A 12,329-nucleotide genomic window follows, 5' to 3' on the forward strand; every position below is an offset into this window, starting at 1 on the left:
AGTAAGGCAGCGAAATATAATACAAACACAAGAACATACTTTGTTTTTTATTTAGTTTACAGCCTCCAATTGCTAGTCTAAGGTCCGCGACCTTTGATTGATGAACAATCCAATGAAAGATCTCCTTATCCGAATACAATTCAAAGACGGAGATTTGTCTCTTTTAAAAGAAGTGGGGGGTCGTAATAAGCTTATCACCCGTTAGAAATTGCACAAAGACAAATAAAAAATTACAAGTTATACTAACAAAAATAATCTTTGAAGTTGAACACGATTATTCGGATTAGCACGTCGGTGTTGCATTGGAAATTTGGAGCAAGACGAAAATAGAAGTACTTGAAAATTGATTGAGAAGCCTCAGCTTGAGGGCTTCTTTTATAGACTTGGATTGGTCTATCGATCCATCTTATTGGTATACTTATTGCTTTAAAAATCGAATCCAAGTCCGATTGATTGATTTACCAATCCCTAGGATCGATCTATCAATCTAGTTGTTCCTGTCGGGAAGCTGAGAAGACGAACCTGTCTGTGTGACGTGTCTGGAATGTTGACCGCATCTCAATGACCCGAATAGTGGGTTGTCTCCGGTGTTGACCTAGTCGTCCGATGTCTTCTGGTCAACACTACTTGTAGCCAGCAACCGGGTCGCCCCGGTCTCTGGTACCCCGATACTCAAGGCGGGTCCCATGAATATATAAGTAGTTGACTAATGATAGAACTAAATAAATACAAGACGAGTACGGTGACATACCCTGTCTCCGGAGGGGCGCCCTCGGATGGATCGGTGAGCTGGTCACGCTGCTAATCGAGCCATCACGACCCCGAATGAGTAGATGAATATGAACCAGCTAAGGAGTCAGCTCTGCGGGCGACGACATGGAATCTGGTGCAACATGGATCCAGAAGACGGCATGCAGGCTGAAACATGACAATGACACCCAGGCTGAAATACCACAACGGCTCGCAGGTCGACATACGGCGCGTAGGCCGGATAATACCAATAACTCAGCGGCTCGATGGCCGGAACACAACACACAAAAGCAAAATACCAGTCATGGAGGTCGTGGGTCTGCCGACGGTGGATGTGGAATCGGAGGGCGGCGGCAGCTACCGGCGGCGACGGCAGTGGCCGCTGGGCTCGGTGGCTGTGGCAGCAAGCGGGGAGTGAGCGTTAATGACAGAACTGATGATACAAGCTTGGAGGGCGCCGGGCGAAGTAGGCAGCTACCCGCTCGGGGGAGGAGCCAAAAGGGGAGGCGAGCTCGGAGGTCTCGGGCAAGAGGTCATGGCCCTCGGAGAACTGGTCAGCAGCGACAGTCTCGATGCAGCAGGGAAGGGGGCCGAGGGGGCGAAGTCCGCGAGATTCCACGCCAAGGGAGCCGCCGTCCGAGGTTGACTCCTCGGCGGAAGGGGGAAGCGGAGGTGGCTAAAGGTTTGGCCTCCGTTTGCCGGAGGAGCTTCTTGGTTGCGCGGTTGTCGTCGAGGTCGAAGGGGGTGTGGCGGCGTCGACGGTGGTGGAGGAGGAGCATGAAGGCTCGCGACCAGGGCACTTAGATCTCCTGAACAAGGAGGAGGCGACATCATCGAGGGAGGGTCGCGGGCGGAGGGCAGCGGCATGAGTGAGAGAGAGAGGCGTCCATCCGCCGGCAGCGACAAGGGACCAAGAAAAAGTCCCTTCCTCTGTTCATGGTGGCGGCAACCCCAAACTACAGCACGAAGCCAAAAAGTCTCCCCTTACGCTGGTGAACAGTGTCGTCCTTTAAACCAAAACCCTAAGAGTCCTTTTACCATTGCCCCTCTTCTTCCTCTTAACTTCTCCTATACCCCTCAAACTATATCCGTATCACGAGCCTCCCCCTTAAGTCTAATCGAAGGAGGCGCAAGTCCGACTGACTAGACTAAGCCTGATGTAAAATAGAATCACAGCAGAATCAGATCACCGAGCTCGCCCTATAACATCAAATGAGTAGTTGTGGCAATGTCGGGCAGGAAATCGAGCGATATCGAGCAGACTGTAGGGCAATGCTGAGCAGGGTGATTAGGTGATTAGATGAAAAACAAGTGTCAAATGATATTGATCAAGTGGCTAGCCGAGCACGCGATCGAGAAGATGCCGATCAGGCAATCGAAAAAATGCGAACCGAGAAATCGAGAGAGCGTCGCACGAGAGATGGTAGTGATGCCCAGCGAACTACGAGAAATAATACCAAGTCAACAACCGGACCGATGCTAAGCGAACGATAAAACAACAAGCAAGCGACGAGTAAAATGATAGTCGAAGGAGGCGTGCGGGATGCCGAACAGACCGAGCGACCGAGTCGTGCCAAACAGACCGAGCGATCGGGCGATGCCGAGCAGACCGAGCGATCGAGCGGTGCCGTGCAGACCGAGCGGCCGGGCTGTGCCAAGCAGACCACTTGACCAAACGGTGTCGAGCGCGCGACTGCAAAGATGTCAATCGGACGATCGGAAGGATGCCGATAGAAGCCGGGCAGATGATGTCGAGCGCGCGATAGCGAAGATGCCGACCTGACGACCGAACGGGCGATGCCGAACAGGTGACCGAGAAAATGTCGGCCAGTCGACCATAAGATGCTGACCAGACCCTCGAGAGAATGTCGAGCGTTTAAACGAATAGTCTAAGTGTATGGCCGAACGGGCGGCTGAGCGATACCGGTCGGACGACTATGAGAGTGCTAAACGAGCTGCCTAGAGAATGCCGACCGAGCGATCGTAAAAACCCCAACTTGGCAAAAAGTTGGTCTTTAACCTTCTAAGAAAATGTCAAAACCTCAACTTGACATTTCTTATCCTTTTCTAAATGTGTCCATTTTAGTTAAGTTCAAATCCTCAAAGTTTGACATATTTTACTCTTCTAAAAAGTAAACATCTTACATTAGGACCTAGATTTTCCTTTAATTACCCTAAGAAAATACCAAAATCCCAATTTGGTATTTCTTATGTTTTCTCAATTGTGCCAAGTTAAATTAAATCCAATTTTCTTAGGTTTTGGCACATGTTACTCTTTCCAAGAGTGATAATTTGAATTAAAGTTTACATTTCCCTTAATTCTATAAGAAAATGCCGAATTCCAAATTTGGCATTACTTTTGCTTCTCTCAAGTGTGTCAATTTAAATTAAATTGAACTCCTCAAATTTTAACACATTTTACTCTTTCAAAGAGTAACACTTATAATCTTTTTCATTTTCAAAAGTTAACAATAACCTTGAAAATGCTCTCAAATGTCAACTTTAACAAGATTGGGTTAACTACCCTTCCAATTGGAGTTGACACTCTCTAAACCCATCTAGGATGTAAAGAATATGCTCCTAGGAACTCAAAACCTATTGGTGCTCCTTGGATGCTCTAGATATTCACTAGGGATGACTTCCCTAGATACCTTCCTAAGGACCTTTGTAGGCTTCTTAGAAGCCTTGGTCACTTCTACTAGGTCACTCCTAGGGATAACTTCCCTTGTAACCTTCTTTGTGACTTTACTTGGCCTTTTTGGAGCCTTAGTCACCTTTACTAGATCAACTTTAGGGATGACCTCCCTTGTGACATTCTTTGTGACTATGTTAGACTTCTTAGAAGTCTTAGTCACATTGGTCTTGTAAAAAGAACCTTTAGGGATTCCTTCCCTAGTATCCTTGACTTGACCTCTACACCTAGGGTTGGTCCCATAACTATATTGAGCCCTATGAAAAAAAGTCACATCCTTCTTGACTTTAGGTTTGTATCTCAAACCTCTATAGCCATTGGATGACTCTTGTCTAGTTCTCCCTAGAGTTTGCTCATTTTGACCCTTAAGAAGATTTTCCATTCTTGCTAGAGTTATTTCTAAGTTTTCAAGTCTTGACCTCAAGACTTGGTTTTCCGTCATTAAATCCGTAGATTTGGATTTTTCTTGACTCCTATGAGCGTTTCTATATTTAGGAATATATCTAAAGTCCTTAGAGTTATTTCCTAAGTTGTTATCTACCTTCCTAAACTTAGGTATGGTGGATCTGGCATGAGGAGGAATATATTTTCCCTTAACACTATCATGCTTCCCACTTTCATGATAATTTGCATTAAAATGATGAGTGTTATTTCTAACATGCATTTTATCATGACTAAAAGGAATTGCACTATTAAAGGTTACCTTGGGTTTGCTTTTAGAAGCTCCCCCTTGATTTGTGCTTCTCCTTTAACTTTGATTGACTTCTTCCCTTTAGGGCATTGACTCCAGTAATGCACATTTTGATTGCATAAGAAGCACACAATGTGCTCCTTGCTCTTGCGTTTCGTGGGACCAATTTCCTTGGGCTTCTCCTTGCCCTTGGATACTACTTGACCCTTCTTCTTGGCCAATTTGGGACACTTACTCTTGTAGTGCCCATGCTCCCTACACTCAAAACAAATGATATGACTTTTATTATTTACAATGCAAATTTCTATACCTTTGCTTGTAGGGGTAGCACTCAATCCTCCATTTGATGTAGCTTGAATTGTGGAGGTTGCATCATCTTCTTCTTCTCCTTTTGAGGATACGGGTGCTTCCACCTCTTCAACCCTTGAGGATGTGGATGCTTCCACCTCTTCTTCTCTTGAAGATGTAGAAGATCTCTCATCTTCTTCCTTCTCCTCCTCTTCCTTCTTCTCCTTGAATGTTGACCTCTCGTCAACATCGGATTGCATCTTTTCTTCCTCCTCTTCTTCGGATGTTGACCTCGTGTCAACATCGGATCGGTCCTTCTCTTCTTGGACCAATGAGTCCTTCTCCTTGGGCTCTTCCACTCCTTGGACTTGTGTAGGGTCTTCATGATAGGCAATGATCTTTTTCCAAAGATCACTTGCATTTGTGGTTTCACCTACACTCAACAAAATATTAAAAGGTAGTAAATTATGTAAAATTCTCGTTACCTCTTTGTCCGCCTTCGATTGCTCTCGTTGCTCTTCGGTCCAATGCCGAGGTCGGAGGCGTTTACCCTTCTTGTCCGTAGGAGTTTAAAATGGGTCACTCAAGACAACCCATTAGCTCCACTCCATTTGGAACCATGTCTCCAGCCGATTCCTCCAAAAGGCGAAGTCTTCCTTGTCGTATGGCGGAGGAATCTGGATGTCCCATCCAAGTGGACCTCCCAAGTCCATCTTCTTCTTCCTCTAACTTCTTGCTCTCTTGGCGGTTAGTCCGTAGAAGAGCGACCTCGCTCTGATACCAATTGTTGGGACCGTTGTGCCCGCTAGAGGGGGGGTGAATAGCGTTTCGTCGTGCACTTGTGCTTGCATCGTCTTGATATGCAGCGGAAAATAAAAACAAACACACACAATGCTAACACCTAGGGTTTACTTGGTATCCACCTCAAGATGAGGTGACTAATCCAAGGATTCACATACCGACTCACTCCTCCACTATGAAATACTCCTTCTCGGTCGCAGCCGGAAGCGGAGAAGCCTCGTACAAACCCACACAACACTACAACACTCACACAAGAAGAAAATACACGGATACAAATGAAATATACACTTCTTCTTGCTTACTTGTTGCTTGTTGTGGTTGCCTCTTGAATCTTAGAGATGCACTCCAAGAACCCTCAAGAATTGGCAAGAATCTCGGAGAAGATCGCTGAAGAGCTGCGCAAAAGATTGCAAAGATCTAGCGAAGAAAACGCTCCGCCCAGGTTATATACAGTGCTCTCAATCGATTGAGATCAACCCCAATTGATTGCCACGTCACATCCGCACAATCCTAGCCGTCCATTACCTGCATCCTGCGCAACGGTCGAATCTCAATTGATCGACCGATCGATTGGGAACATCTGGATCGATCGGTGGATCGATCTAGAAGCATTTTGTGCTTCTTGCGATCGCGCGAGAACACCCCTGTCCAATCGATCGATCGATTGATTGGTAGCTCCCAATCGATCGCCCGATCGATTAGGAAGGGCTCTGTGCTCACGAAATATGGTCCCAATCGATTGACCAATTGATTGGGCCATTCCTTCCTTCGCAACACACTCCAATCGATCCACTGATCGATTGGTCCCTGCTTCAATCGATCGCTCGATCGATTGACCAGCTTGGACTTGACTCAAACTCAAGTCCAAACTCCCAAACCCAACTCCCGATCAACCGTGACCTGTTGGGTCTCCATGCCTAGCATTTGCCCACTCCCGACCAACCTCTAACTAGCCTTCTAGCCTCCTCTATCAGCCTTGCGTCCCTCGGATATCTCCCCATCCTTCACGCCTTGCCTTCTAGAGCTTCCATCGGCCTCATCCTAGTTGTCGGGTTCTCCTAGCAAAATCACCCTAGGACTTGCTTTGCCAATATCACACTTGGACTTTCCAATTGCCTGGCTCCTCACCAGGACTTTCCCTTTGCCAAGATCACACTTGGACTTTCCAATTATCTGGCTCCTCACCAGGACTTTTCTTTTGCCAAGATCACACTTGGACTTTCCAATTGCCTGGCTCCTCACTAGGACTTTCCCTTTGCCTAGCTATACTAGGACTTTCCAATTGTCTGATCTCACTTATCAGGACTTTCACCACCAAGTCTGGTCAACACTGACCTACTTGGATTTTCACTCTTGCCAACCTTCTTGCTGGACTTATCTTAGCCTAATCTCTAATTAGGACTTTCCCAGTCAAGTCTCTTGTCAACCTAGACCTACTTGACTTCTCTCTTGCCTAACATCCAGTTAGGACTTTCCCAGATGCCTAAACTCCTGTTAGGACTTACCCCGTTAAGTCTCCGGTTAACACTAACTCACTTGACTTGTCTTCTCATCAACCTGGTCAATCCCTTGACCATCTCCATAATCGGCCAATTGCTTCAGCAATCTCCATATATTGTCAAACGGACGATTGCCCTAGCAATCTCCATATATTGCCAAACATCAAAACTCAAATCTCGACTCAAGTTTAGTCAAACTGGTCAAACTTGACCTAGGGAAATTGCCCCAACAATTTCTGGATCGAACGGTAGAAGTTGTCCTGAAAGATATAGCTCTTCGCATGCAAAAATAAAATATGAACTATAGTAAAGAAGAAGAAATGAAATAATATTATTTTTGACCTTTTTTTATTTTTTTTTAAATTGCAAAAGGTAAAGTAAAACAAGAATAAAATTATTTATCTCTAAATGTAAAATATTAGAAAAAGATAAAGGAAAAGAAAACAAAGCCTAGTCTAATCTAGAATGACTATCACCAATGTTATAGACGCAGTCCCCGGCAACGGCGCAAAAAACTTGTTATGCTTCCGCAAGTGCATGGATTCGTCGTCAGTAATAAAGATTATGTGATCCGATGGTAAGGACGGAGGATCACTCGTTGGCAGGAGGTCAACGACACGTGGAGGTCAATGGTCAAGAGGGTCAATCCCAAGGTCGTGTCGAGAGGAGTGACGGACCGACCGGACATCTGGCCAGAGGTCTCCTGGACCGGACGAGAGACAGCTCGACCAGGGGTCGGGCTTCCGATGCTCAAGGAAAAAGAGTCTATGGGCAGGGCGGACGGGCCGCTCGGCCGGGCCATTGGGAAATAAGGCACAATCCCATCCGAGCACATGAGCAGGGCTTCCCCGCCCGGGCCGAGGTATGCGCATTCCCGAAGGTCATGAGCGCCGAGCGGCTGGTCCGCTCGGCCCGGGAACAGGTAAGAGCGCAAGGAGACAAAAGGGACAGCTGGTAACATCATCCTCGAGACATCTGCCGCCGACAAACAGCATGGCTAGCGACCAGAGTATCGTACGGTGGAAGTTTTCACCGTCATATCAGGGATATGCTCGGACGATTGCGGAATGACATCAGACATGCTTTTCTGACACAACCCTACCGAGGTATGTTTGGGGAAGCGTGCATGCATCGAGAAGCATGCCTGTGCCCCCAGGGTCCTATATAAAAACCCCCAGACTTTGACGGAGGTATGCGATTCCGATCACTGTAGCCACAGTAGTGTTACTTTGTTTCTCTTCTTCTTCACCGCCTGACTTGAGCGTCGGAGGGTCGTCGCCGGGAAACCCCTCCCGGCTCGGCTTCTTTGCAGGTTCATCGGAGGCCTACACCATCATTAGAGGACAGCGGAGAGCGCCACGTCCCCAGCGTCCATCGACTCTACACTCGGACAGGATCATATTGGCGCCGTCTGTGGGAACGCACCTGAATCCGAGCAAAGAAGATGGAAGAAGCTAGATGCCAACTCATGGTGACACTCTCCCCCGAAAAGCTCGACGCACTCATCCAAGCTCGAGCAACAACAAAAGGCTCAAGCCGATCAGATAGCGCAACAGGCAATGTCGGCATCAGGTGGTCGGGCGGCACCAGACGACCGGCCGGAGCAGCTCTCAATATGGGGCCAGAACAAAGGACCGACCGGCACTCAGGTGGGAGCCCCGCCTGCCCCGATACCGTTCCATCGAGCTTTATTCCAAATGTCCTCGGAAGTCGCGCAGGCCAACCTCGACCGGGGCTCTTCATCCGATGAGGCGCCCCTTCGCGATGCAAGGAAGGGCAAGGCGCCACGGATAAACTCGTCCCTCGAGCGGATCAATAGACAATTCTCCGAGGCCATCCTACGCGACCCACTACCAAGGCATTACGCGCCCCCGACGATCGGGGAATACAACGGGACCACCGATCCGGACGATCATCTGGGTAAGTTTGACAACACAGCCACATTGCATCAATATACAGATGGTGTGAAGTGTCGGGTGTTCCTCACCATCCTCTCGGGATCGACGCAACGATGATTTCGGAGGTTACCGGATGGATCGATCACAAGCTTCAAAGAGTTCCGCACGGCATTCCTCCATCACTTCGCGAGCAGCAGACGCTACCAGAAGACCAGCGTCAGTCTGTTCGCCATGAAACAAGGCTCGAAGGAGTCGCTCCGAGCCTACATCCAGCGTTTTAACCAGGTGGCCATGGATATCCCGATGGTCACTTCAGAAACTATGATGAACGCGTTTACACAGGGGCTCGTGGACGGGGATTTCTTCCATTCGCTCATCAGAAAGCCGCCTCGCAGCTACGACCACATGTTGAACAAGGCCAACGAGTATATCAACGTGGAGAAAGCTCAGATGGCGAGGAAAAAGGAAGCACCATCCGAGCCACTGGCTCATGCCGAGTGGAAGCCGCCTGCCAATTATCAACCACCGAGAGGACCCCGTGCAGAGGTAGCCCGTCCTCATCAACAAGCAAGGTCACATGTCATTCAACAAGTAGCGGCCGATCGGCCTAAGCCCAAGGGGAAGATATGGATTCCCATGTTTTGTTCGCTCCATCAGTCAGCAACTCACAACACCCGCGACTGTCGAAGCCTCCCCCCAATCACTCATCCTACACCAAGGAGCTATCGCCGTGGATCACCTTCACCGAGCCGGCGACGTCAGCACCAAAGTCCTGGTCGGCATACAGAAAGGAGATCTCCCGAGCGACAACATAACAAGCAGCACAGAGTCATTCCTCGGGCATCGCATGAACGACCCCGACCATCCACTCGGGAGGAGGAGAATAGAGGCAACTCATTGAGGGGTGAAATCAACATCATCGCTGGAGGGCCGACCGGGGGCGACTCCAACAGGGCACGAAAAGCGCATGCAAGGCAGCTCACGATCCATGCAATGGGCTGCAGTCAGGAGCGGGCGAGCGGGCCTGAGATCAGCTTTGGGCCTAGGGACCTCGAAGGAGTCAAAGTCCCGCATGATGACACCCTCATCATCCGAGCGATAATAGCTAACTATACTATTCATCGCATCTTTATTGATACAGGCAGCTCGGTCAACATAATCTTCCGGAAGGCATTCGACCAATTGCAAATCGATTGAGCCGAGGTACTGCCAATGACAACCCCCCTCTACGGGTTCACCGGTAATGAAGTTTTGTCGGTCGGACAGGTCCGGCTGGCTATCTCACTGGGGGAGGAGTCACTCAGAAAAACGCGGACCGCCAACTTCATCGTGGTCGACACTCCCTCCGCGTACAATGTTATCCTGGGGCGACCGGCTCTCAACGAGTTCCGAGCGGTCGTCTCCACCTTCTGCCAGAAGATCAAGTTCCCGGTGGAAGACCAAGTTGGGGAGGTCCGAGGAGATCAGCTTGCCGCTCGGCGATGCTATGTAGAGATGGTCTGAGCCGAGGCTAAATCCGCTCGGAAATTGCCACGAGTCGAGATAAACGCTATAACCGAAAAGCCACCTTCTCTAGTTTATGAAGAAAAGGAGGAGGTACAGATCCACCCTACCCGACCGGAGGCCACGACTTTCATAGCATCCGACCTGGAAGCAAGCCAGAAAGAGAATCTGATCAGATGCCTCCAGAAAAATTATGACGTTTTCGCTTGGTCGACCCACGAGTTGCCAGGAGTCTCGCCGAGCATAGCGCAGCACGAGCTTCACGTCCGACCGGATGCTCGGCCGATAAAGCAAAGGAAGAGGGATTTCAGTGTTGAACAGAATATCATCATCCGAGCGGTGGTGGAGAAGCTCTTGGAGGTCGGCCACATAAGGGAGGTGCAGTTCCCGAGCTGGCTCACAAACGTGGTGCTGGTCTCCAAACCAGGCAACAAATGGAGAGTTTGCATTGACTTCTGGGATCTGAACAAGGCCTGCCCGAAGGATTTCTACCCTCTACCCCGGATCGATCAACTAGCCTTGGTTCATGGTTCAAGCTGATATGCATGTTGGATACTTATCAGGGCTACCATCAAGTGCCACTCGCCCGAGGAGACCAAGAGAAGGTCAGTTTAGTTACTGTAGATGACACTTACTGTTACAACGTGTCGTTCGGGCTGAAGAACGCAAGAGCTACCTACCAGCGACTGATGGACAAGGTATTTCTGGAGCAAATCGGGCGCAACTTAGAAGTATACGTAGATGATATACTTATCAAATCCTTCCGAGCGGCGGACCTTTATGCAGATTTGGAAGAAACTTTCCAGACACTGAGGAGATACGGGGTCAAGCTGAACCCCAGAAGTGCTTGTTCGGAGCAAAAGGCGGGCGTTTCTTGGGCTATATTGTGACCGAGCGGGGCATAGAGGCGAATCCCAGCAAGGTGAAAGCATTGCAAGATATGCCTCCTCCCAGAAATCTTCGAGAAGTACAGTGCCTCACCGGTCGGATAACGGTGCTATCACGATTCATCTCCCGAACGGCCGACCGAAGCCTCCCTTTCTTCAAGATTCTGCGCAAAGCTACCAAGTTTCAATAGGACAAGGAATGCGATCGGGCGTTCGAGAAGCTGAAGACTTATCTCAATTCTTTGCCTGTGCTGGCCAAACCGGCTGTAGGAGAGTCACTCCGTATTTACTTGTCTTCGACCGAGCATGTTGTGGGATCGGCATTAGTGAGGCCGAACAGCGAAGAGCAGCCCGTGTACTTCTTAAGCCACATTCTAAAGGATGCTGAATCTCGCTACACTAGTCTCGAGAAATTGGCTTTTGCCTTGATCCTCGCAGCGCAGAGATTGCGCCCTTATTTCTTGGCGCATACAATCATCGTGATGATGAACAGCCCGCTGGGAAGGGTGCTCCTGAATCCAGAAGTGTCCAGGCGGCTCATCAAGTGGACAACAGAGCTGAGTGAATTTGACATTCAGTATCAACCCCGCTCGGCGATTAAGGCGCAGTCCTTGCAGATTTTGTGACTGAGGTACAAAATCCTGAGCCCGAAGCTATGTGGAAAGTATTTGTGGACGGATCGTCCACTCGGCTCAGAAGCGGAATTGGTATCCTGTTACTTTCCCCTCAAGAAGAGCGGATGCACCTGTCCGTCTGGCTGGACTACCGAGCAACCAATAATGAAGCTGAGTATGTGACCCTCATAGCCGGCCTGCAGGCCGCGCGGCACGTGGGAGCCAGCCGGGTGACACTATTTTCAGACTCCCAGTTGGCTGCTCAGCAACTCTCAGGGTCCTTCGAGATAAACAACGCGAGGCTCAGGCTCTACGCGGAAGCCTTTGAAAAGCTCAAGACCAACTTTGTCAAAGTTGTCATACAGAAGACCCCCCGAGCCGAGAACCAGTCTGCGGACGAGCTAGCCAAGCTCGCTAGTTCGATATCGCCGGTCGTCATCCAACAACCAATCGAGCAAGTGTCCCTGGTGGCACACATCGACCGAATGGAAGGCCTTACATTTCCGAGCGATTGGAGGACATCCATAATAGAATTTTTGCGATCGGAGGCCACGCCGTCCGATCGGGAGGAAGCCCAGCTATTGAGGAGGAGAGTCGGCCGGTTCACGCTCATCGGGGATCAACTTTACAAGAAGGCATTCTCCCGACCGCTGCTAAAGTGCGTCAGCTCAGAGGACGCAGAGTACATTCTCCAAGAGGTACACCA

The 12,329-nt window shown here is 49.3% G+C and overlaps 1 protein-coding gene across 1 annotated transcript; it reads right to left on the reverse strand.

Annotated features, from left to right (window-relative positions):
* Positions 1-848: 848 nt before the first annotated feature.
* LOC122043649 (extensin-like) lies at positions 849-1,617 on the reverse strand. Its single transcript, XM_042604253.1, has 3 exons — positions 1,229-1,617; positions 1,050-1,145; positions 849-918 (listed from the first exon to the last, which is right to left on the reverse strand). The coding sequence occupies exons 1-3, from the start codon at positions 1,615-1,617 to the stop codon at positions 849-851; spliced, it is 555 nt and encodes a 184-aa protein (XP_042460187.1).
* Positions 1,618-12,329: the final 10,712 nt, after the last annotated feature.

Source organism: Zingiber officinale, chromosome 2A (assembly GCF_018446385.1).
Source record: "Zingiber officinale cultivar Zhangliang chromosome 2A, Zo_v1.1, whole genome shotgun sequence".
Classification (NCBI taxonomy): Eukaryota; Viridiplantae; Streptophyta; class Magnoliopsida; order Zingiberales; family Zingiberaceae; genus Zingiber; species Zingiber officinale.

What these genes read in the sequence shown, in the direction of transcription:
- LOC122043649 (XM_042604253.1), bottom strand. Translation starts at nt 1,617, where the DNA reads ATGCCGCTGCCCTCCGCCCGCGACCCTCCCTCGATGATGTCGCCTCCT. An exon ending in TTGGCTCCTCCCCCGAGCGG is followed by an intron (nt 1,146 to 1,228) that starts GTAGCTGCCTAC and finishes TTGCTGCCACAG; the next exon opens with CCACCGAGCCCAGCGGCCAC. An exon ending in ACCCACGACCTCCATGACTG is followed by an intron (nt 919 to 1,049) that starts GTATTTTGCTTT and finishes GTCATGTTTCAG; the next exon opens with CCTGCATGCCGTCTTCTGGA.